The sequence below is a fragment of the Lagenorhynchus albirostris genome, chromosome 15 (genome assembly GCF_949774975.1).
Source record: "Lagenorhynchus albirostris chromosome 15, mLagAlb1.1, whole genome shotgun sequence".
Classification (NCBI taxonomy): Eukaryota; Metazoa; Chordata; class Mammalia; order Artiodactyla; family Delphinidae; genus Lagenorhynchus; species Lagenorhynchus albirostris.
In genome coordinates this window covers 21,369,672-21,394,077 of record NC_083109.1, presented here as the reverse complement: position 1 = coordinate 21,394,077, position 24,406 = coordinate 21,369,672, and the positions used below count along the sequence as shown (strand labels likewise).

Here is a 24,406-nt window from a genome sequence, read left to right as displayed (position 1 = left end):
ACAACTTGATTGCAAGCTCATGAGAGACCCTGAGCTAGAACTACCCAGCTAAGCTGCTTCCAAACTCCTGATCCACAGAAACTATGTAAGAAAATAAATTTTTGTTTCAAATGCTGAGCTGGAGGTAATTTGTTGTGCACCTACCTAATATAGATGGATGGATGGATGAACGAAAGAAGGGATAAATGGATGGATGGATGGATGGATGAGAGGATGGATGGATATAAGGTATGTAGGGAGGGAGGGAGATTCTATTCAGAAAGTGAGTAGAGGTGAGATCCGAACTAGAAAGCCAAAAAAAGTTCGTAACGCAGGAGTGCCATAGTCATCTCCAAGTTTTAGGCGTGTCGCAGAGGCAGCCAGGTAGGGGAGGATGGAGTGGAAGAGCCTTAAGTCTGAGAGGTAAGCAAGAGGCTGTGTCCATCATCCTGGGGAGACTGGGTGCCCTGCGTCTCCAAATCCAACTTCCTCGGAAAGCAATCCCACCCCCGTCTTTTGCACCCTGAGGTCCTGGCTTCGTCATTCCTCGGCCCCAGCTGGCCCTCTGATTTGTGGAGGAGGTCAAGACTTCAGCATTTCTCAGAGGCCTAGTCATATGCTCTTCACTCAGAGTCTTCTTTGTGTGGAGGAAGCAGTTTCTCCCTTGCCTGGTGGGGGGCTGAGGGTAGGGTCATTGGCCTTCAGGAACCAGAGAGGGGGAGTGAGGGGTTGCGATCCTCTGTGGAGACCCCACTGGCCCTGGGCGTGATGGGAGCCATGACCACCAACCAAACATGGGGTTAGGTCAACCCTGAAATCCAGTCTACTGGGGTTGTTTGAAATGGCCCGGCACTTCTGGGGAAATGTATATACGAATGGGACTGACACATATGAGAAGTTTAAATGCAAATCAGACTGCACTGAGATGCCATTTCTCATCCATCCAACTGGCAAAAGTTCAAAAGCTTGACAACACGTGTTGATGAGCCTTTGAGCAAGTAAGCCCTCTCATATATCCTGGTGGGAATTTGGTAACATCAGCAGAATGACACGCTGTACCCTCTGACCCAGGATTCTTACTTCTAGGATTTATTCTAAAGCTATAATTACACAAATATTTTAAAACTTACATACAAGGTTATTCACTGAGGTATTATTTGTAATAGCAAAATGAATTTTGGTACCATACAACGAATGTTATGCAGCCATAAAAGCTGGGAGGAAGATCTCTATGAACCTGTAGGGAGTGATTTAAAACATACATTGTTAAACCAAAAGATAAAATAAAAGCAAGTGTAAAGGATTATGTATAGTATGCTACATTTCATGTAAGAAAAAATTTTTTAATTATATATTTATTTATTTGATCACGCAAAAGAAACCCAGGAAGGATAAATCAGAAACTTATTATTGGGTTGGCCAAAAAGTTCATTTGGGTTTTTTGGAAAAAGCCAAACAAACTTTTTGGCCAACCCCAAATGGTTACTCATAAGGAGTTTGTGGCAATGCAGTAGAGAATAAAGAGATGGGAGTGAGACTTCTCTGAATATATTTTTATACAGTTTTGATTTTTTAACCATGTAAACAATTTACATTTTCAAAAATAAATGAGAGATGAAAACCTAGACCCTAAGCTTAAAAAAAAAGAGAAAAAAATGAGCTTAATTGTATGTCAAATTCATAATATAGGGGCTTCCCTGGTAGCGCAGTGGTTGAGAGTCCGCCTGCCGATGCAGGGGACACGGGTTTGTGCCCCGGTCCGGGAGGATCCCACATGTCGCGGAGCGGCTGGGCCCGTGAGCCATGGCCACTGAGCCTGTGGGTCCGGAGCCTGTGCTCCGCAACGGGAGAGGCCACAACAGTGAGAGGCCCGTGTACCACACACACACAAAAAAATTCATAATATAACCACACAAAGAAAACAATTAATTTAAGTAAGTTTGGCCACAGAACTCTTATTCCTAGATTATTAGTGGGATATATTCTAAGAACAAAGAGAACTACAAAGGAACTTTAATTAACAGTACTTGGCAAAGGTATTGGTGTTATGATTCTGAAACTACTATCTCTGTTGTCTGATAGAAGAAATGAGTAAATATATTGATGATTTGGCAACCTGGGTTCTCACTATGGGAATGATAGTTTAAAATATGGAACAGAGGAAGGGTCTGTGGCTATGAGTTTTATTTGGAGACATCGGTGTGAGCTCCTGCTTTACACACACACACATATTCTCTAGCTCTGCCCACTGAGAGGGCTAGGGAACACTGCCATAGCAATTAGCATACCCAGTGCTCAGATCTTGGCTCCTAAATACCATTCCCCACTAAAGGAGACCCACATTCTTAGAGAAATGGCTGATTCCAGGATTGTGCAGGGAAGGTGCGAGGTGAACCTGAAATGTCTTGTGTCGGGAAGCAAGGAAGTCTTCAAAGAATGGTGAAACCAAGTGAAAGGAGCCGGCTTAAAAGGACTTCCATCAGCCAAAGTTCAGACAATTTGATCATCAGAAGAAGAATGGTGTGGGTTTCTCACTATTGGAGTGAGAAGTTACAGACAAGCAAGGGACTAGACTGATCCATGTGGTAATGGATTAGAGCTGGAGACCGTGTGAACTCATCATGCTTAGCTTAACATAGATACAGATGTAGATAGATTGGTAGATTGATAGATACATATAAAAATATGTACGGATATGTGTGTACACAGAAGTCAGCCTATACACACTTATTTCTTTGCTCCATCAGCTGAGAGGGCTTAGAAACAACAACACCCCAGTAGCAATGAGCCCACCTAGCATCCACAACTTGGTTTCTAATACCATTCTCCAATAAAAGAACCAGGGCTCCTGGGAAAAGTGGCTTATTCTAGGACTGGGATAAGAATACACAAGATGAGCCTGGATCATCTTGCAGTGCCAGAAAGTAAGGAAGTGCTAACGAACAAACAAAACCCACAATGATGGCAGCATGTCAAAGGGACACAGGAGGGCTTCCCTGGTGGCGCAGTGGTTGAGAGTCCGCCTGCCGATGCAGGGGACACGGGTTCGTGCCCCGGTCCGGGAAGATCCCACATGCCGCGGAGCGGCTGGGCCCGTGAGCCATGGCCGCTGAGCCTGCGCGTCCGGAGCCTGTGCTCCGCAACGGGAGAGGCCACAGCAGTGAGAGGCCCGCGTACTGCAAAAAAAAAAAAAAAAAAGGGTCACAGGAACCAACTGAAAGAGCTTCTAATGACCAAAGCTGGGACAATTTGAGCAAGAAAATAAAGCATTATACTGATATAAATAAATGAGTGGATAAATAAGTGGGAGAAAATAGATAAATCTCCTTGCAGAAGAATTCCAAATAATTTCTGTAGATACAGCACCTTCGAGGAGATGGAGCATAACTTGTCCCTCCTAAAGTACGGGCTGCACATAGTGACTTCCTTCCAAAGAGCACAGGATGGAAAGGAAAAAAGAGTAACTTTACATGGAGAAACCTGACAAACACTACCTCAGCCAGGGGATCAAGGTCGACAACAACAGTGATAAATCCTGTCGGCAGTAAATACTCTTCGTATGTGGGCAAGGTAAGGTAATTGAGGTACAAACTGCCTTAGACAGCCTCGATTCTGTTCCCACCTACCTTGCAAAAATACCCAGAGAGGGCAATAGCCTTCTCCAAGGACACACAGAGTGTCCATGGCAGATCAAGATTCAAACCCTCTACCCTGACCTCTAGCCCAGGAATCTATCCAGAGTGCTGGAAATGGGAGGCACACAACAGGCCTATTTACAATATTACCCAAGCTGCCACTATGGGGACACCCATTTCACAGAGAAGGTAAGTGGGGCTCGAGGGGCTGGTAGAATTTCTCCCACATCACCTTGGAGTGGCAGAGCTGCAAAAAAATAGGATGTGGGGCTTCCCAAGTTACGTATGCCCCCAACAGCCACAGCTTAGCCTGATTTACCTTCATCCCTGGAATTCTCAGCCCTAAAATGTCTCCTTCCCCAAATCTCTGGCTCTTTCCCCCTCTTTTCTCATGAGAACGCCCCTTCCCCTTGTGGCCCCCACTTCAAGGCTTTAGGGCCACCCAAGGACACCCCAGGCCACTCGCTGGGGTGAAAAGTCCTGGGCAGTGCGAAAAAACTGGGCAGATGGCGCCATGGCAATGGCCACGGGGAGGGGGCCAGGGTCATCCTGCGGCCTCTTCCCACCAGCCAGCCAAGAACTTAGCTCCTAATGAAAGGGCTAAATTGTCCTGTGCAGCTGTGCTTGTTTATTCCTCCTCTTTCAATCTGCAAGGCTGATAGGAGAGGGGGAAGGTCTCTTTCTTCCTGCCTGTGTTCTACCCCCCACCCCCAGGGAATCCCCCAGGACTATTCTACAAGGGCTATCAAGTGCCGCTTTCCCTTTCTGGTTTCTTGTCAAAGCAGTCTCAGGTCTGCAGAGTGAGAAGGGGGTCTCAGAAGCCATGGTGTCCAACTGTCGCCACATCAGAATGACCCATGGGGTATATTACACGTAGAAGTCCCTTTCTTCTCCGGAATCGGGACCTCCAGGGCTGGGACCGGAAATTGTATATTTTCATAAACACAGCTGGTTGGTGAGACACCTGGTTTCACAGATTGAGAAAAACTGAGGTCCACAGAGAGTTGTGGACTTGCTCACAGTCACAGAGTGATTTTTATGGCTAGACCCAAGCCAACTCACTCATTCAGTCAGTCATAAAAGCATTCATGGCTTCCCTGGTGGCGCAGTGGTTGAGAGTCCGCCTGCTGATGCAGGGGACACGGGTTTGTGCCCCGGTCCGGGAAGATCCCACATGCCGCGGAGCAGCCGGGCCCATGAGCCATGGCCGCTGAGCCTGCGCATCCGGAGCCTGTGCTCCGCAACGGGAGAGGCCACAGCAGTGAGAGGCCCGCATACAGCAAAAAAAAAAAAAAAAAAAAAAAAAGCATTCACTCAGCGCTGACTCTACCAGACTATATGTTAAGGATTTACCAGAAAGAAAGTTTGCTAACAAGATGCTCACAATAAGCAAACAAGCAACAAACGGGTCCTTCAAAAGCACAATGATAAGTCTGACCATTGAGATGTCCAAGATACTGCAGGAGCCCAGGAAAGGGTACTTAACCAGGCAAAGGAGCAGTAATCAGGGAAGGCTGCCTGGAGGAGGTGATAACCCAAGCAGACTCTTCAAGGAATCCTATGAAATATCTATGTAGCGGAGGAAAGGCCCTCCAGGAAGGTGGATCAGCATGAGTAAAGGCTTGGAGGTGATAAACAGCATGTTGTGCTTGGGCAGCCAAAAGCAGTTCAGTGTTGCTGAAGCCCAAAATCTGAGGGAGGAAGAAGTCGAATTTCACTCATTGACTGTATCTATTGAGTGCTTGCTGTATGCTGGACCTTTTTCAGGCACTGGGTTTGGGCACAGTGAACAAAGTGGACAAAATCTTTGCCCTCGTGGGACTTACATTCTAGTGGGAAGGAGAGAAAAACACAAACTGGTAAGCAAACAAGCAAATAACATGCATGAGGTGATAAGTGCTGAGGAGGAATATAAAGTAAGGTAAGAGGCTGGGGTTTCCTGTTTCATGAGGGGCAGACAGGAAGGCCTCCTGGAGAAAATGGCCATTAGTGGAGACTTAAAGGAAACGAGGCAGTGAGTCATAAAGTATCTGAGTGGAATGTGTTCTAAGAAGAGGGAGTAGCAAGTGCAAATGTCCTGAGGCAGGAGTGAGATGGAGAAATGTTGGTGGGCGTCAATTCAAGGAGGAACTTATGCAACATGTTAAGAATTTTGTTTTTCTTCATTATGGAAAGTATAAGTCAGCAAAAGATTTAAGCAGAGGAGGGGACAAAGTCAAATGTGGACTTTAAAGGTCCTTCTGACTGTCATTTAGAGAATGGAGCAGATGGCAGCAGGAAGACCAGTGAGGAGGCTGCTATGGCTGTCGAGGTGGGAGGAGATGGTGGCCTGGACTGAGGGGGTTGATGAGGAAGAGAAAAGAAATGCTGAACTAAGTCTCCAACAAGCAAAATCCACAAGGCTGGATTGGTTGCTATTGTAGGGAGAGAAGGAGGTGTCCAGGATGGCATCAGGTTATAGGTGGGAGGCATGACCATCTCTTAGTTGGAGGCATACTTGGACCTGGACGAGCAGGACTGGGGAAAAAGATACATTTAATTTTTAACTCCTGAGCCTGGGGTTCCTGTGGGATGCCCCTGTCCAGAGGGAGGATGATGTAGGGCTCTAGAGGGATCTGAGACAGAGATGGGGGTCGGGGAGTTGGCAGCATAACGAGGGGCTGGGGAGAGGCTGGACAGATGGGTCATTTGAGATGGTTCATGAACGTTGAATGGGAAGGAAGGGGGGCCTAGAACAGAACCCCAGGAAGCCCCAGCGTTTAAGGAGTGGAACAGACACCCACAAGGGAATAAGAACCAGGGAGCTGGGACCCAAGGAAGTGAGGAGAGAGTCTTTTGGGTGAAGCCAGGGGATGCTTCAACGGGAGAAAGACAGGCTGTGTTAAGGGCTCTCAGAGACACATTCAATCAGGGACTAAAATATGCCCATGGGATCTTTGTCAGGCATTAAACAGAATGACACTCCTCTCAATGGGCTGATGTAGAGCTGTCTTCAAGACTGTATTCATTACCTACTGCTGGGTAACAAATGACTGACAACTCAGCAGCTTAAAGCAACAGTGAACATTTATTGTGTCTCACAGTTGCTGCGGATCAGGAATTTGGGAAGGTTTAGCTGCCCTGTTCTGGCTCAGAGTCTCTCACGAGGTTGCAGTCAAGATGGCGGCCAGGGCTACAGTTATCTGAAGGCTCGACTGGGGCTGACAGACCTGCTTCCAAGATGGCGCACTTACATGGCTGATGAGTTGGTGCTGCCTGCTGTCAGGAGGCTCCGTTCCTCACCCCACGGGCCTCTCCACGGGGCTGCTTGAGCAGCCTCACAACGTGGCGACTGCTTCCTCCCCCAGCAAGTGATCCAAGAGAGCATGTGGAAGCCACAATATCTTATGACCTCACCTCAGAAGTCACACACTGTTATTTCCACAATATCCTATCGTAGTCAGTCCTATTCAGTGTGGGAGGGGACTCTACATAAAGGCAGGGGTCACTGGGGGTCATCTTCGAGGCTGGCTCCACAAGATGAAGACAGTAAGACCATCAAGTGCCCAGCAGCACGTTGGGTACACAATGATTTGTGGAAGTCTTTCAAAGGCCACCCGTCTACATAAGCACGTGATGCTTATTTCATAGAATATTCCTGGGCAGATATGCTTTTCACTGTTTAATCCCTTTGTATATTTTACATGTTTCCCCTATTCTAATAAATACATTTTAAACAATAATTATCAGGTGACTGGAAGAAGTGTCCATTGAGTTTGGAAAGGAGTTCTTTCATTCCTTCAAACAACAGACACTTGTACTGAGTTCCTACTGTGTGCCAGGCATTGCTCTTGGCATTGGAAACAGTGAAGTGAGCAAAACAAAGTTCTTGTTGTCAGCTGATTCGTTTGCTAGGGCCACCATAACAAAACATTACAGACTGCAGAGCTAAAAAAACAGAAATTTATTTTCTCACAGCTCTGAAAAATCAAGGTGTCAGCAAGGTTGGTTCCTCCCAAGGGCTCTGAGAGAAGAATCCATTGCAGGCCTCTCTCCCTGGTTTATGAATGGCCATCTTCATGTTCCAAAGCCTTTTCCCTGTGTTTATGTGTGTCCAGATTTCCCCCTTTTTATAAGGACACCCATCATATTGGATTAGGGTCCCCTCTCATGACTTTATTTTAACGTGATTACCTCTCTAAAGACTGTATCGCCAAATAAGGCCACATTGCGAGGTACTGGGAGACAGAACTCCAACGTATGAATTTGGAGGGAACACTATTCAGCTCATAGCATCACCTTATGATCTAGTGAGAGAGACAGATGATAAGCCAATAAGCATATGATTCCTCAGGAGGTGAGGGGTGTAATGGAGAGAGAGACAGCAGCACTAGGGATGAGTAGGCCAGAGGAAAGGTGTGGCTCTTATCTGTGGGATGGAAGGTTCCAGGGGCTGGGTGGGGAGGGGTGGCCTGAGGGCAGGAAGTGGGAGTCTGGGCCAAGGAGACAAATGGGGCTTTGTGGAGGTTTAGCTGAGGAGAGGGTGGAGGATGATAGCTGGAGGGAGGACTGAGATCAAAGGGAAGTTTCATCTAATTTTACGAGGAAGAATTTCATGAGCTGAGAAGACTCAGAAATATTCAGGAGGGCTTCCCTGGTGGCGCAGTGGTTGAGAGTCCACCTGCCGATGCAGGAGACGCGGGTACGTGCCCCGGTCCGGGAAGATCCCACATGCCGCGGAGTGGCTGGGCCCGTGAGCCATGGCCGCTGAGTCTGCGCGTCCGGAGCCTGTGCTCCGCAACGGGAGAGGCCACAGCAGTGAGTGGCCCGCATACCGCCAAAAAAAAAATTCAGGAAAGTGGGGCAAGACCCCAGGTGGAGAGCTGGGCCTCTTCTGGGAGCTGAGGAAGTGAGGGAGGGAGTGAAGAGGTGGAGATATCAGCATGAGTGTCAGGGAGGGGAGGGAGGGAGCTGAAGCAGGAGACTTGCTGATGGAGCTGCAGGGTGGGTATGAGGAGAAGGCTGAGGGCTTGGCTGAGGGACACAGGAAGCTTGAGGGTGGTGGCTCCCCAGCCCTCTCTGCCCACAGGCCTCCCTCCCAATCCCCCACCAGCCCCAGCAGCCTCTGTCCTTCCCATTTCCTCCCTGTCTCCCCCAGGACCCTCCTATGACACGGCTGTGGGACACTCCCTCCCCACCGCTGTCCACTCCATCAATGGATGCTGTGTTCTCTCTGACGTTCCCCCCACCATGTGTCCACCGTCACAGGGACCACATGGCCTGGGGTCAGTCAAGGCCATCTCCATCTGGCGGCAGGGAAGCTCTGCCTCCACGTTATGACAATTCGGAAATTCTTAAGAAGCTGTGCGGGGCTTTCCTGGTGGCGCAGTGGTTGAGGGTCTGCCTGCCGATGCAGGGGACACGGGTTCTAGCCCTGGTCTGGAAGGATCCCACATGCCGCGGAGCAACTAGGCCCGTGAGCCACAATTACTGAGCCTGCGCGTCTGGAGCCTGTGCTCCGCAACAAGAGAGGCCGCGATAGTGAGAGGCCCGCGCACCGCGATGAAGAGTGGCCCCCACTTGCCACAACTGGAGAAAGCCCTCGCACAGAAACAAAGACCCAACACAGCCAAAAATAAATAAATAATAATTAAAAATGAATATCTGCTTATAAAGAAAAAAAAGCTGTGCGATGGTTTGTTTTGGGGTTTTTTTGTCTTCAATTTTTATGAGAAGCTGTGTTTTGTCTTTTCACACCCATTGGACTCTGCCCCACCTTTTGAAAACCTTCCAGTGATGCCCTGTTGCTCAGAGGACAGAATCCAAACACTTCAGAGTGGCCTCCAAGGAAGGCCCTGCATGGTTTGGCTTCTTCAGTACTTTTTTTTTTTTTTCCACATCGCGCATGCGGGATCTTAATTCCACGACCAGGGATCGAACCCACGTCTCCTGAAATGGAAGCGCAGAGTCTTTTTTTTTTAATTTATTTATTTTATTTATTGATTTTTGGCTGTGTTGGGTTTTCGTTGCTGCGCGCGGGCTTTCTCTAGTTGCGGCGAGTGATGGCTACTCTTTGTTGCAGTGCGTGGGCTTCTCATTGCGGTGGCTTCTCTTGTTGTGGAGCACAGGCTCTAGGCACACGGGTTCAGAGTTGTGGTACACGGGCTCTAGAGCGCAGGCTCAGTAGTTGTGGCGCACGGGCTTAGTTGCTCTGCAGCATGTGGGATCTTCCTGGACCAGGGCTCGAACCTGTGTCCCCGGCATTGGCAGGCAGATTCTTAACCACTGCGCCACCAGGGAAGTCCCTAAAGTGCAGAGTCTTAACCACTGGACCACCAGGAAAGTCCCTCTGTAGTACTTTTAAAAAACTTTTTCGTTTTGAAGTAATTTCAGGTTTGCAGAAGACTTGCGAAGACAATATAAAGAATTCCAAAATACCCTTTGCCTAGGTTCCCCTAATGTTGCCATCCTACCTCACTATAGTACATTTACCAAAACTAAGAAATTAACGTTGGTGCAACGATGCGTTACTTTTATAATAAATAAAAATGCTTATGGATTTTTCATTTTTATTGTGGAATTACCACAAATACAAAGGCATATATGTGCAGTTTGAAGAATAATGATAGTGCCCTTGAACCCACCAGTCCATTTAAGAAATAGAACCTTACTGTTACCTTGAAGATCTCTGTACGCCCCTCCCTGATCAATTCCCCCGGTCTCAATTATTGTACCCACAGATTTTAATTTATGGAGGTGACTGAGTGACGACTCAGAGAGGCTAACGTCACTGAAAAAAGAATTGATTACTTACACTTTCCAAGGGAAGGGGGTTGCCCCAGGCCACTCAGGGTCACATGAGAAAGACACCTGGGTGATTAGCAGGCAGAAGCAAGGATGTAGGGAGCTTAAGTTCCTTTACAGGGGTTTCCATGGCTGTAGGGGTGGTCTCTAGTTGCCTGGTTAGCTGGATGATTTAGGGCAGGGAAGTATTGGTTTGGTGTGTGAGAGTTAGATGAAGTGGGTAGTAGTGGGTATGGACTCTGGATTCGTTGGTTTGCATGTAAAAAGCACACTCCTGGAGAAACCCTTTGCTATCTCTAAGAATTGGCTACCCTGCAGTGCCATCTCTCTTGGGCCAGCAAGATTTTCAAAATGTCAAAACACCATAAGATAACAGAAAATAAAAAATCACAATTAAGGGAGTTCCCTGGTGGTCTAGTGCTTAGGATTCTGGGCTTTCTCTGCTGTGGCCCAGGTTCAATTCCCTGGTCGGGAACTGAGACCCCACAAGCCGCAAGCTGTGCCGCGCCGCGTGGCCAAAACAAAACGAAAACAAAACGATTAATATGCCCCCCTCCCTCCATGCTCCTGCTGCCTCACCTCGGAAAACCCATTCCCTTGTTTTTCGCTATAGTTTTACTCTTTATATATAATTTCCTAAACAAAATATTCTTTTGCTTTGTCTGTTTTCAAACTTTATATAAATGGAGTCATACTGAATACATTCCTCTGCGAGTTGCTTCCTCCCAATCCTCCCAAAACTTCTGCTTTTAAGATTCATCCATGTGAACACAAGCAGCAGTTTCATTTGCCTTCACTGCTGTATAGTACTTCATTGTCTGCATATTACAATGTGTATTGTACAATGCAAATTACAATGTAAGTATGTTCTATTGTGGATGGATACTTGCATCTTCTCCAGGTTTTCGCGGCGCTTGTTTTTCTGTTGTGAACAACATTTCTCTGAGTATCCCTGCAGATATTGCTGACATACAGATGTGCTTCTTTTGGGTAAACCTAGCAGTGGAAGGGCACGTACAAATACATTCACGTCAAAGCACAGCATCTTCAGCGTTACTGAGGATAACGGAAAACTGTTTTCCAAAGTTTACATGCCTGCCAGCTCCCCTCAGACCCTCATCGTCTCTTGGTACCATCTGACTTTCAAAATTTTGCCAATCTAGTGGGTATGTAAGGGTATCGGATTGGGTCTTAATCCTGACTTCTTTGATTGATAATCAGGTGACAGTCCTGACTGTTGGCTTTTCTTTTTGTAATGGAGGTGGCTGACTTAAGCTTTGATTGCCCGGGCATCCGCTTCCAAGAGGGCTATCTCAGAAAAACACATTGCTGGCCACAGAACTAGGCCACCTGCCCCAACTGAGGCTCTTTTGTTTTAGAGATCTTGGTTGATTTCAGTAATTGACCTTTTGGGCTACTTGTTTTTGGTTGTTTCCTCTTCCTGTGCTTTAAATTCCCACTCTTATGCTTCAAATTTTCCAATAAAGAGAGAGCCTGAGAAACCCTAGGTCCCCACCCTTGACCCCAATTAAAGCAGGACCCCAGGCCCTCACCCTCTCTCTCTGCTCGAACCTTGCTGTGTGGCCCTAGGTGTGCTGTGTAACTTCTGGTTCCTGTAAGTAATAAACCTTTATTTTTTCATGCTGAAGGGCATCTTGCAATCATATGAACCACAAGGGCCGGTCCATCCCAAGCACTGTTTACTAATGGGCTGAGACCAGCACACAACAATTAGTAAAGTTGGCTGGATTCTATGATTGCCCTTGCGATTAATCAAGGGGAATGCCCTTTTTACCTGCAACCTTCTTACTAACCACCTGACTCAGGTGGGGACTCCACCTGGGAAAGAGCACCGCTTGCTGGGCTTGTTGCACTGCTATGTGCTTTTTTTTTTTTTGCGGTACGCGGGCCTCTCACTGCCACGGCCTCTCCCGCCGCGGAGCACAGGCTCCGGACGCGCAGGCTCAGCGGCCATGGCTCACGGGCCCAGCCGCTCCGTGGCATGTGGGATCCTCCCGGACCGGGGCACGAATCCGCGCCCCCTGCATCGGCAGGCGGACCCTCAACCGCTGCGCCACCAGGGAAGCCCTGCTATGTGCTTTTGCATATTGCTTCTGTGGTGTGTTGCCTGCAGTATCCAACCCAAAAGGTAACGGCCGCCATAATAATCCAAAGATCTCCCCGGAGCAGCGTGATCAAGGACATATGGTTTAAAGAGACAATTAGACAACTGATTATAAAGGCTTTCATTGACTCTAAATGTGCATAAGGGTCCTCCACGTCTCAAGACTAAGGGGAGCTAAGGAGGGTGGATTGGATCACAAGGCTATTGTCACTGCCCAGGGAGAGGCTCTGGGCTAAAGGCACCAAGAAAAAGTAAGGAGGACAAAGAGGGTGGGAGACCTCAGCCTGCAACCACTGAGTCAGTGGGTTGTGCCTGGACTACGTGTCCTACCCCAGGAGTCAAATAGCCTTGCAACCGGAAACCAATGGGAACACCAGAGGGAAAATACAACAGAGGCCTATGGTCTCTGTGTCACCATTTCACTCACAACTGTTGCTCTTCAGTTTACTATGGATTCAATCCCTGGCGTGATGTTGCTGGCAAAAGCCAATCCCTAAGAGGTCTCTTGGGATACCCTAGGGGGAAAAAAAGAAGTGAAAGGGCTCACAGTGATGTCATCCAAAATTTGCCAGTAACAACACACAAGATTAAGGTAACAGGAGAAATCAAGAGGTAGAAACTGAGATCAGAAGCTTAATCAAACTTCAAACCTTTCTTAAAGATTTGACGCAACAAGAAGGAGGGAGAGGATCTAATTGGCTATTGTAGGTTTTTATTTGTTTGTCCGAAATGGGCTCCAGATTATTTTTCATGGCTGCCAACATGCATCAACTGGCTTGTATCTCTGAGGACCCTAAATTCCATAATCTTCTTAAAGATCCATCCGGGCTACACGCTCATTGTCTTCAAGATACCACAGATCCTAAGTCCCCTCGGCTTTCCCTTGAATGGGGCATAACTAAAACACACACCTCGCTAGGGGTCCCTGCCACCAAGGGAAAAGCTGGCAGGGTTACTGAGGCCTCCAGTGAGGATCACTGCTAAGGCTCACAGTGAATGAAAAACATTAAGATGAGACCTATCTCCTGGTGCACAAAGTTGACCTGGTCCAATGGGTTTATCATTTCCGTGACCACTGTGAGGCAAAAGACCCCCTCTTCACTTCCAACCCTGAAGAGGCCCCATCTGACCTTGAATCGAAGGAATTATTTTTACAGGGGCCTTCCCTAATTGCAGGGCAATGCTACTACATTTTATTGGGACTGTCAAAACCATCCAAAGGACATTAAAACTTCTAGAAGAAAACTTACATTCTTTCTCTGTCTCTTGAAGATATAAATCTCCCCATGTCTTTGAAATTTAAAACCCCAAGAGGTAATTTAAGATCAGAAGTGGATCGACACAGTTCAAACCCGTGTTGTTCAAGGGTCAACTGTACTTTTTTTTCTCACTACCTGATCCCTCCAGCATTTAGAAACTCTCATCGAGTATTCTTACATTCATAGCAGTATAGTTATTTGCATTCGTTCAATAAGAATCTGTTCTCCTTGTGACAGGGTACAATTTGAATCATTGGTTATATTACCAAGGCTTTGGCTGGAACATCGTATTTGAGAATGTGCATAAAAATACACATGACCAGGTTGAAGGAACTAAGGCTGACTCTATTGAGCCAGTAAAGCCCAACACCAAGTCTCCCTAAAATTGAGCGCCCTTACTGAGTGTATGATTAATCTCTCTATCCAAAACTTTATGCCCCTCCTTGTCTCCTTTGACCTCAATCCCTTTTTCGTCCCCCCTGACTTCAATCCGGTGCTAACCAAACACTAATCAAGAAGGGTCAGATGACTAAGATTGCTGTGGTCAATAACATCGTTAATGTACTAAACTTGCCATTATAGTATCATCATTAATATACAAATTCGGTTTGTTTCTCCAGGGCAAGATGAACTAACAGACCCCCAAGCCATGGACCACCTGACCTGAGAATTGTAAACCAAAGACATCCTGACTTCCAAAACTATGATTAAGAAATGTTACAGAAATGTCCCAACATGATGTTTAATCCCAGTTTCTTTGTTCTTCCCCTTTAATACATCCCTAACTCAAAGACCAAGTTGGAGTGGATCTGAGACTTGTCTCCCGCTCCCTTGCTTGGTGCCTGACAAATAAACCCTTATTTTGTTGCAAACACTCACTGTTAAGAGTTTGGCTTTCTGCACCAAGGGCACATGAGCCCTTGCCCAGTAACAGCCCCTTGGAAAATCAGCCTGGCACCTTTCTTATAGGGTTTCTGGCAGCCTTACCAAGTGGGTAAGAAAGGTCACTTCCTGGCAGGCCCAGGAACCTCAGGATATTTGGGAGACCTCGAGAAGAGAGGAATTCATCTAAATCTATAGGTATTGCAGGCAAAGTCTGATGGTAAATGTTTGGCTTGGCCTCCTAGCCTTTAAAAGTGCAATCTGAGATTCCTCAGACATAAAAGAGTCTGTATGGTCTGTATGGTCCATCACTATTCTTGCTGCACTTATGTGAATAATAAGGCCAAGTTTAATGAGACTAGATTTCTTTTGTGAACAAATTAGTCTTACTTTGATTGTCTCTGATAGAAAAAGGGGTGACCGTAGAGAAAAAAATGATGTTTCAGTAGAAACTATAATACACGCTTGTGGATACTAGATTCTAGTTCTGTTAGTGGTCTTTGTGGTTTTGTTTTCTACCTGTAAACTGGAATGGATACTGAACCCTTTTCATTTCCTCTGATATCTGGCTCCAACTCTCCAAACTAATGTTTCCAATTTTTCTCCCCCTTTCTGACTTGGAACCACTGAGAACTAAAACTGCCCTTTCCCAAAGTCGCAAAAGCTAAAGTGGAACAACTTGAAATAAACTTAAGAGAAATCACCACACCAGCTCATATACGGTTGATCTTCATGTCTGTTGCTATGTGGGCCCCTCAGAACGATCACCAGAGGCATTCAAACTGCAAACCAGGAAAATCTGTCAGATCACCACCGCCTGCCCTCATTCCATCTGAAGATGCTTCAAGCTCAGCATCTAGAAATCTTCTCTACTGGTTGCCTTCAAAACTCAGAATCTTTTGTTTCCATAGAAATGCCTCTTATGCAAGTACTTGCACCATGTTGGCCTAACTTGGAGAACTCACCTGCATCACAGCCAACTGAAGACACAACCCTTTAACTGAAGCAACCTATTGTCAGGACTAAGAGACTGATTCAATTAGATAATGGAGCAATCTACCAAATCAGGACAGGTTCAAACCTACTTATAGCAAATGGCCCAAGATGTTAAAATATTTCATAAAACTACTCAAATCTTTGAACAGACTGCTAGGGCTCCCAGATCACTGAGTTAGTTCCATCACGAGGCCCTTCAAGTTTGAGAAAATGGCCACGAACTGGATTTCAGACTATTGGCTGTATAATTATTGTAGAATTTGCTACTATAATCCTATTTAGGTGTGTCATTTCTGGGTTGAAACGTGCCCTACCCCTGACTTTTAGCATCCAGCTATACAGGCAGTTAGTTGACTCACTGTCGACTCTGTTGCCTCCACATCACAGGGTAGATTGTAGTGTAAACCTTGACAGCTGGCTTTTCCTTTTGTAATGGAAGTGCCCGAGCCTCCACTTCAAAGAGGGCTATCTTGAATAAACAACTAGGTAAACAGCAAGGCCCACATCCCCCACTGAGGCTCCTTTGTTTTAGAGATCCTGGTTAATTTCAATAATTGACCATATGGACCACTTGTTTTTTCTCTTCCTGCACTTTGCATTCCCGTTCTTATGTTTTAAATTCACCAATAGAGAGAGAGCCCAGGAAACCTGAAGCCCCCACCCTCTACCCCAATAAAAGCAGGACCCCAGGCCCTCACATGTGTTCTCTCTTGCTACTTGCAGCCTTGCTGTGTGGACCCAGGTGTGCTGTGTACTTTCAGATCCTGTAAGTAATAAATCTTTATTTTCTCAAAGTTTCCTGATGGTTATTTCTGAAGGACATCTTGTAATCATAATAAGAACCACAAAGGCCGGTCCAACCACATTGCTTATTGATGGACTGAGATGAGCACAAAACAGGTGGAGTGTCTTTTCTCATGTTTATGGATCATTTCTGCTTCTTTTTTGAAATTTCTGTTCATATTTTTGCTCATTTTCTATTGTGTTATTTATTAGTCTCTTTCTTATTGATTCATAGGTGTTTTTACATATTATAGTTGCTACTCTTTGGTTAGTTATGTGTGTTGCAAATATAGCAGATTGTGACTTGTCTTTTCATTCTCTTAATGGGGTCTTTTGATGAATGGAAGTTCTCAATTTTTTTTTTTTGTTTTTGTTTTTGTTTTTTTTTTTTTTGGAAGTTCTCGATTTTCATGTAGTCAAACTTATCATATATTTCCTTTACGGTTTCAACCTTTTGTATCTTGTTTTTAAAAGCTTTGGTTAAAGAATCTTTCCATAAAGATGCTCTCCTACATTTTATTCTAAAGTTGTAAGCGTTACCACTACATTTAAATTCCTAATTCATCTGGAATGGGTTTTTCGTATATGGCGTGAGGTAGGGAATCATTTTCATTTTCTTTGTTATGAAGAGCCGATTATTCTGGCACTTTACTGGAAAGACCAATATTTCCTTCTGCATTTGCAAGGCAGGTTGTGTTGTATACCAACTTTTCATATATGCATGAGGAAAAAAAAGTGTTAAGGAAAAAGTAGAATGAAATAAAGTGGCGTGCAAGTCTTCATCCCAGCAAGTCCACGTCTAGGAATTTATCCTAAAAGAATAAATATAAATGCAAAAGAACACTTAGCTCAAGGATGTTGTTCATAAGACCTAAAAAAAAAAAAAAAAGGAAACTATCTACTTGCATATCCAACAAGAGGGGATTGTTTAAATATATTATGGTACATCCATGCATTGGAACACTGTATAGTAATCTAAAAAGATGTGGTAGGTTTCAGTGTGGTGACATATGTTGACTGAAAAAAAAATGCACCACCTGAAAGTTGAGAATTACGTTTTATTTGGCAGACTTGCTGAGGACTTAAGCCCGGGAGGCAGCCTCTCAGCTCTGAGGGACTGCTCTGAAGAGGTAAGGGAGAAGCCAGGATATATAGGAGATTTTGCAACAAAAACCAGGTAGTCAGAACATCAAAAGATTACTGTTAATTAAAGAAAAAACAAACATCTCAACTTAATGAATTTAGTGCTTTTGTATGTATGGGAAGATGCAAGAGTCTGGGTTCATTGAAATCATTCCTTTGATACGCACCTTAACTATCTAGGGCCAGTATCCGCTTTTTCTCCATCCTGAAGCCCCTCAGGGTACACAGCTGGGGGCGCTGCAGTGGCTGATGGCTTGCTGGCCACAACCTCCTTTGTTCACTGATACGGCAGGTGACATTTTTCGTTCACACATGGAAAGAAATACTGAGAAAAGCGGACTGTAGAACCACATATATAGTATAATTCTCTTTATATAATCTGTTCATAGATACATTTCAAAGAAGGGGAAGAATTTCTGTTAAAATACCGGCAGTTTATGTGTATTGTTCGAGTTTTTCACAGTGCACGTAAATAACACACAATTAGCTTTTCCTATGTTAAAACATAATGTTGCCTATGTTAGTAGGACCCAGAAATCCTACTCCTAGGTTCTTATCCAAGAGAAATAAAAAATTAAACACAAAAGCCTGTATGTGAATGTTTATAGCAGATCCACTCATAATCACCAAAAACTACAAACAGATTCCTTCATCTGGTGAATGGACAAACTGTAATACATCCATACAATGGAATATTACTCAGAAATTAAAAAAAAAACAAAACACTACTATTAGATGGATATACCTCCATGCTCCGTTCTGTAAAAGAAGCGAGGCTCAAAAGGCTATACGCTCCATTTATGACATTTGGGAAAAGGCAAATGTATAGAAAAAGAAAATATCAGGGGTTGCCAGGGTAGGGCTGGGGGGAGGGGCTGACTGCAAAAAGGTACAAAGAAACTTTTGGGGGTGAAGGAACTGTTCTGTATGTTGATTATGTGGTGATTAGACAACTATGGGTTTGTCAAAACTCAGACATAAACACTAAAAAGGGTGACTTACTGTATGCAAATTACACCTCAATTTAAAAAATGCTAAGTATAAAAGGTGATGCGTATAATACCTTCATAAATTAAAACAAGCCAACCACATGAAAGCCAGAAAAAATACGCTGTGTAAGAACATCTAATGATATGGAAAAACATTCCCAACATTGTCAAATGAATATCCATGGCACACAACTAAGTAACAGACTTCCATCTGCTTGTGTGTATATACACAAATGTGTATACACACAAATGCACACATACACGCACACACTGGTAGGAAGACACACTGCTGGCTCAACACCAGAAATGGTGTCCACGTCTCTCCTAGTGGAGAGGTCACAGCTGATCTTTATTCTCTTTTGCCCCTCCTCTTTTTTTTTTTTTTTTTTGCGGTATGCGGGCCTCTCGCTGCTGTGGCCTCTCCTGTTGTGGAGCACAGACTCCAGACGCGCAGGCTCAGCGGCCATGGCTCACGGGCCCAGCCGCTCCGCGGCATGTGGGATCTTCCCGGACCGGGGCACGAACCCGTATCCCCTGCATCGGCAGGCGGACTCTCAACCACTGCGCCACCAGGGAAGCCCTGCCCCTCTTTCTGCTGATTTTCCCACGATGACCATGCTTTGTCCTGGCTCCTTGGAACCACTGGAGTCCAGGAGGCTGGGAGGACGCGGCCATTCCACAGCTGGGAAAACAGCAGCCCTCACGTGAACCCTGAGCCCCGTCCTGTCAATGTTTATTTTTCCTCCCTGAACAGACAAGGCAGGAGACTGGGACAGGGGGGCAGAACTTCAGACCCTGAAGCCCCCTTCAGTTGCCACAAGGCAGCCTGGCCGTCTCCCAGGCAGGGGCCCTACACCCTGGGCTCTAGTACATGAGGATAAGGTCAAGAGGGTGGGCTCTGGTGCCCCCTGGATCGACTCGCAATTAATCACTTATCAACTGTGTGTCCCTGGGCCAGGAAGTCAACTTCTCTGTCCTCCTCTGTAGCATGAGGATAAAGATGGTACCTCCTTCATCCGGATATGTGTGTATATGAGCACGCACACATGTGCAAAGGGTTTTGAACGATGCCTGGCACCATGTAAGTGCTCGGCAAATGACTAGGAGGATTGCTGTGAAAATCCCGCTGATAGATGTATGTGTATGAGCCTACTGGTCCCATCTCAGGGCATGTGGTGCTCACAGGGTCACTGTCCTGACATCCCCCAAATAATTTTTAAACAACTCATTGTGATTTAGAGCACCCAGAAAGGAATAGGCACAATCTCCTGAGATCCTTCTTAATATTTCCCTCTCAACAGTTCACATCCCTCACCACCATCACTATCATCTCTCTGGAGGTCTCCCTTAATTCAGCCAACAGGCGCCTACTGTGTGCCGGAAGCCAGTCTAGCTACTTAGGAGCAAAACAGGTAAGAATCCTTTTATCCATATGTAGATTACAGAGCCATCCCCCAGAGCTAGCCCTGGAACCTGGTCTTTTCCCTCTTTCTTCCCCCACCCCTGCTTCATCATTTTGCCACTCAGAACCCCCAGATCCCTGCAGCTCCCTCTTCAGAGGGCGGAGGACAGGAAGAAGCTGAGCCAGCCTCTCTTTAGCAGGCAGGGCTCAAGCAGAGCCTGGGCACCTCCAGTCATCAACAGCCATGTCCATTACAGACGGAGATTTCCAGCTCTGGCCAGGCACACAGGAAAGGCTTAGCCATGGTGGCCTCATTTTACAGTGGTCATCTCAACCCCAGTTGTACTGGCAGCAACTTCCAGGACAGAGCCCACTGTTGTTCACTCCTCGGGGAAGGTACACCATGGGGCAAGGCGTGCAGTAGGCTCTTGGTGGCCAACGGGGCCCTGTAGGGCGCCCCATGGACAGATCTCTTTCAGAGACCATGGATGGCTCACGTCAGAATCCACTGATATGCTGGGGAGGTGTGTGGGGCAGGGGGTGGGACTCACCAGCCCAGCCAGGGTTTTCTGTGCACTTACAGAAATCACAGTGCCCCACGCTGGCAGAGCACTCTGCCCCTTTTGAAGACCCCACCTGGCCAGTCTGCCACACGTTTAGTCCTCAAGATACACCCATGAGCTCCAGGGGACAGACAGTGGGTACGGTGGGAGGAGGCCAGGGTTTGGACTTGTCCTCAGCTGCACGCTTAGTAGTGCTGAAGCCTTGACAACCTTCCTGACCCTCAGTGTCATCTTCTATAAAAAATACAAATGTTAACCCCTTCCTGGGTGGAGAGGATTCAATGAAAGGTGGTACACAGAAGCATTTTGTTAATGTTTGTCTGCCCTTTTCTCTCAGAAAAATCCTCCACCTTCAGACTATCAGACACCCGGGAACAGAACCCAGTACACGGCTTCTCATGGTTCTTATCACCGCGGTCACTGCAGATTCATACATGCGAGCTTGTGTACACCACACACACACACACACGCACACGCACACACACACACACACACACGGCAATTACGGATATTGTTCTAACCAGGGATCTTAAGTGCAAGCAACAGAAGGCAACTGTGGCTGATTTGAGCAGGAAAAGAAATGTATGGAAAGGATAAAAAATTGCTTCACAGAATCACAGGAATCTCCAGGCCTTTAGTCTGAAGGCAGAGTGAACTTCATTAAAATGAATTGAGAGTCACACATAACATTGTGCCTTTCGCAGAGTTAGTGCTCCATAAATGTTATCTAAGCTAAGAATTACCTTATGCTACACCTCTGCTCAAAATCCTTTAATGGCTCCTACTGTCACCAAGGTAGTCCTGGCCTCGGGCTGTGGTGCAGGTGGGGATGGAGGATCTGAATTCTTTCAAAGGATCTGTGAACACAGATAGTCAGGAAGCGTTGTCTGGAAGCCAGCTCACATCCCCAAGGAGGGTAAGAAATGCTCTCAACCCCACCTGCTTCCCTGCTCTCGCCACCTTTCCCCCTCCCCTAGGAATTTGGAATTCCTACTCCAATTGGCTGGATTCCAGAACGCTGATGGGTTCTGGTTTGCTGGTGGGCAAGGAGTCTCTGGGGCTAAAGGGCCACACACCCAGGTGCCCTTTCTCTGTTCTTTTGCTCTGTGCCTTGTGACCAGTAAGCCAAACCCAAGCTCACTCTGGCTTTCTCCCCCCCCCCCGCCCCCCCTCCACTCTCTCTCCACGCAAGCCAGCCATTGTTGGGATTTCTCCACCAGGCAGTCAGTCAAAGTCTGGGAGGGGACGGGATGAGCCATGGGAAGAGACCCGTCCCCCTGGCGTCTGTGCTCCTGGCCAGGCTAAGCCACTGGCCACTGGTCCAGCTGACAATGAATCAGTACTTGGTTTCTGAGCTTGACAGTCTCTGAGTTCAGCTCCCCAGGTGTGGTGGGGGCCAGGCGGCGGGGAACCGGCAGCACAAGTTTTAGGCGTTTAGAGGTCCCTTTGCCAAACTATCAACTATCACCTGAACATGCCCCTGGCTCCTCATCTCAAATGTCTAAACCCTGAGCTCGAAAAATGCAAATTCATTTAAAAGAGTGGCTGGTGGCCCCCACTTGCCACAACTAGAGAAAGCCCTCGCACAGAAATGAAGATCCAACACAGCCCCAAATAAATAAATAAAAATCAGAGAGAACATTTCCCGGCTGTGGTCAGAGGAAGTCCTGACTACTGAATAAAGGCAAGAGATGCAACATTGGTGCCTTTAAACAATAAAAAAATATTAAAAAATAAAAGAGTGGCTAAATCTGCAGTGGCTTTTCCTCAACCTCCTGGTTGCAAACATTAACTATTATCACGGAGGACCTTCATACTTGAAAAACTTGGGAGTCAGTGGGCTTTCAGAACAAGACCACAATGTGCCTTGGCTTACCTGTTCCCTCCACCTGGCCTCCCCCCACGGTCCATGGAAAATGCTCAGGGGGCTAAGGGGATGTGTTTCTCAGGGAGTCCTGACATTGCAGAGTCAACTCCATCATGCAACCCAACAGGAAGTGCACCCTCCCCTCTTTTTGAGGCCCTCAACACCCATGTGCCATTCCTCAGTTGTGTGGCCTCAGGCAAGCTACTTAACTTCTCTGAGCCTCAATTTTCTCACCTGTGAAATGGAGCCAGTGATACCTACTTTCAGGGATGGGTGAGGATTATTAAAAGGGAATGTTAGGGTTTCCCTGGTGGCGCAGTGGTTGGGAGTCCGCCTGCCGATGCAGGGGACACGGGTTCGTGCCCCAGTCCGGGAAGATCCCACATGCCGCGGAGCGGCTGGGCCCGTGAGCCATGGCCGCTGAGCCTGTGCGTCCGGAGCCTGTGCTCCGCAGCGGGAGAGGCCACAACAGTGAGAAGCCCGCGTACCATAAAATAAAATTAAAAAAAAAAAAAAGGGGGGGGAATGTTAGCCAAGGGTTTGACATGGTTGCCAGTGTGGTTTAAACCCTCCAAAGGGGGGGCTGCTCTTACGGATGAGGACCCTGGGCCCAGAGAGGAGCAAAGACTCGTCCAAGTTCACATAGCCGCGTAGAGGCAAGCCAGGGCTCAAAGCCAGGCCGCTCCTCACTGGCCCTCCGTGGTCCCAGCCCGCCTGTGTCTCCATCTCCGCGCTCTTACCACTACTGGGCAGGGCCAGGCCGGCTGCGGTTTGCTCTTTACCAGCCACAGTCCCCCGGGGCTGGCTGTGCACACACCTATTTCCCAATGTGGCTGAGGCGAAATGGTTCTGGGTGCTCCTTGGACATTTGGCAACTGTGTGTCGCTTTACTTCCTGTGATCCGCTGTGGGGCTGGAGGAGGCCCAGCCTGCTAGAGCCAACACTCTCAGCTTCCAGAGCGAGTGGAGAAGCAAGAGTGACACTCTCTCTCCCCTCTGCCCCCTGGGAGAACAACATTGCTTTCTATTTCCCTTTCCCTCGGCCTTCAGCTCTCCCCAGAAACTGTCCTTCCTGCAAAGCTAATGCCTTCAGACTCAGAAGTGGCCCTCCTCCTCTCAATCCCAAGGCTGCCACCCCAGGGCCCAGGTCAATTCTCACCTCCTCCTGGAAGCCTCTGGGGATTGTCAGGCTGAGCTTGTCCTTCTCAGTCTCCATACATTTATTGTCTGGAATTTATGCTCTGGGTTCTGACCCTTCTTTCATTTATTCATTGGTTTTATGAAATGTTTAATTTTTATAAAATTTTAAAGGTTACTTTCCGTTTACAATTATTATAAAATATTGGCTATATTCCCTGTGCTGCACAGTACATCCTTGAGCCTACATGACACCCAATAGTTTGTACGTCCCACTCACCCACCCCTATATTGTCTCCCCACCCCACACTGGTAACCACTAGTTTGTTCTCATGAGTCTGCTTCTTTTATATTATATTCACTAGTTTGTTGTATTCATTGTGATCTACTCCAGGACTGCACTAGTAATAATAAAAATAATAATAACAATAACAGCACCATGAGAAAGACCTGCCCTCACGTCCAAGACCAGGGTACCCAAAGGGGTCTTTTTCTGAGATTTAAGGCTCAGAAAGAGATTTTTTTTTTTAAACATAACAAGGTAGGGGAGACACCCTCTCAAGAGGTTTTCTCCACGGTACAAAACGTCTGATTGCCTTTTAGATACTATATACCTTGAGGCCTGATGTCCATGAGGTCCTATTCTTCTCCTCCCCTCCACCCCTCGGACCCACCACGAGACCCTTCCTGTTCCTGCATCCCCAATCCACGATCAGAAAATAACTGACAACATACACCAGAAGCCAGACACACAGAGAAGTTGGGACCAGGAGGGAAAGAGCTGGAGGACCAGGGGCTGAGGGGGAGGGAGAAGTTTATGGGGCCTCCACTGACTGCAAGGATGACCTCATGGTCACAGATGAG

General features: G+C 46.8%; 1 protein-coding gene across 1 annotated transcript in view; it reads right to left on the bottom strand.

Annotated features, from left to right (window-relative positions):
* Nucleotides 1-23,132, bottom strand: part of KIAA1755 (KIAA1755 ortholog) — a 71,968-nt gene extending 48,836 nt beyond the window's left edge. Inside the window, exon 1 of the mRNA XM_060123863.1 lies at nucleotides 23,000-23,132. Within this exon, the coding sequence (XP_059979846.1) occupies nucleotides 23,000-23,132 (133 nt within the window). The remainder of the gene's footprint in view (nucleotides 1-22,999) is intronic.
* Nucleotides 23,133-24,406: the final 1,274 nt, after the last annotated feature.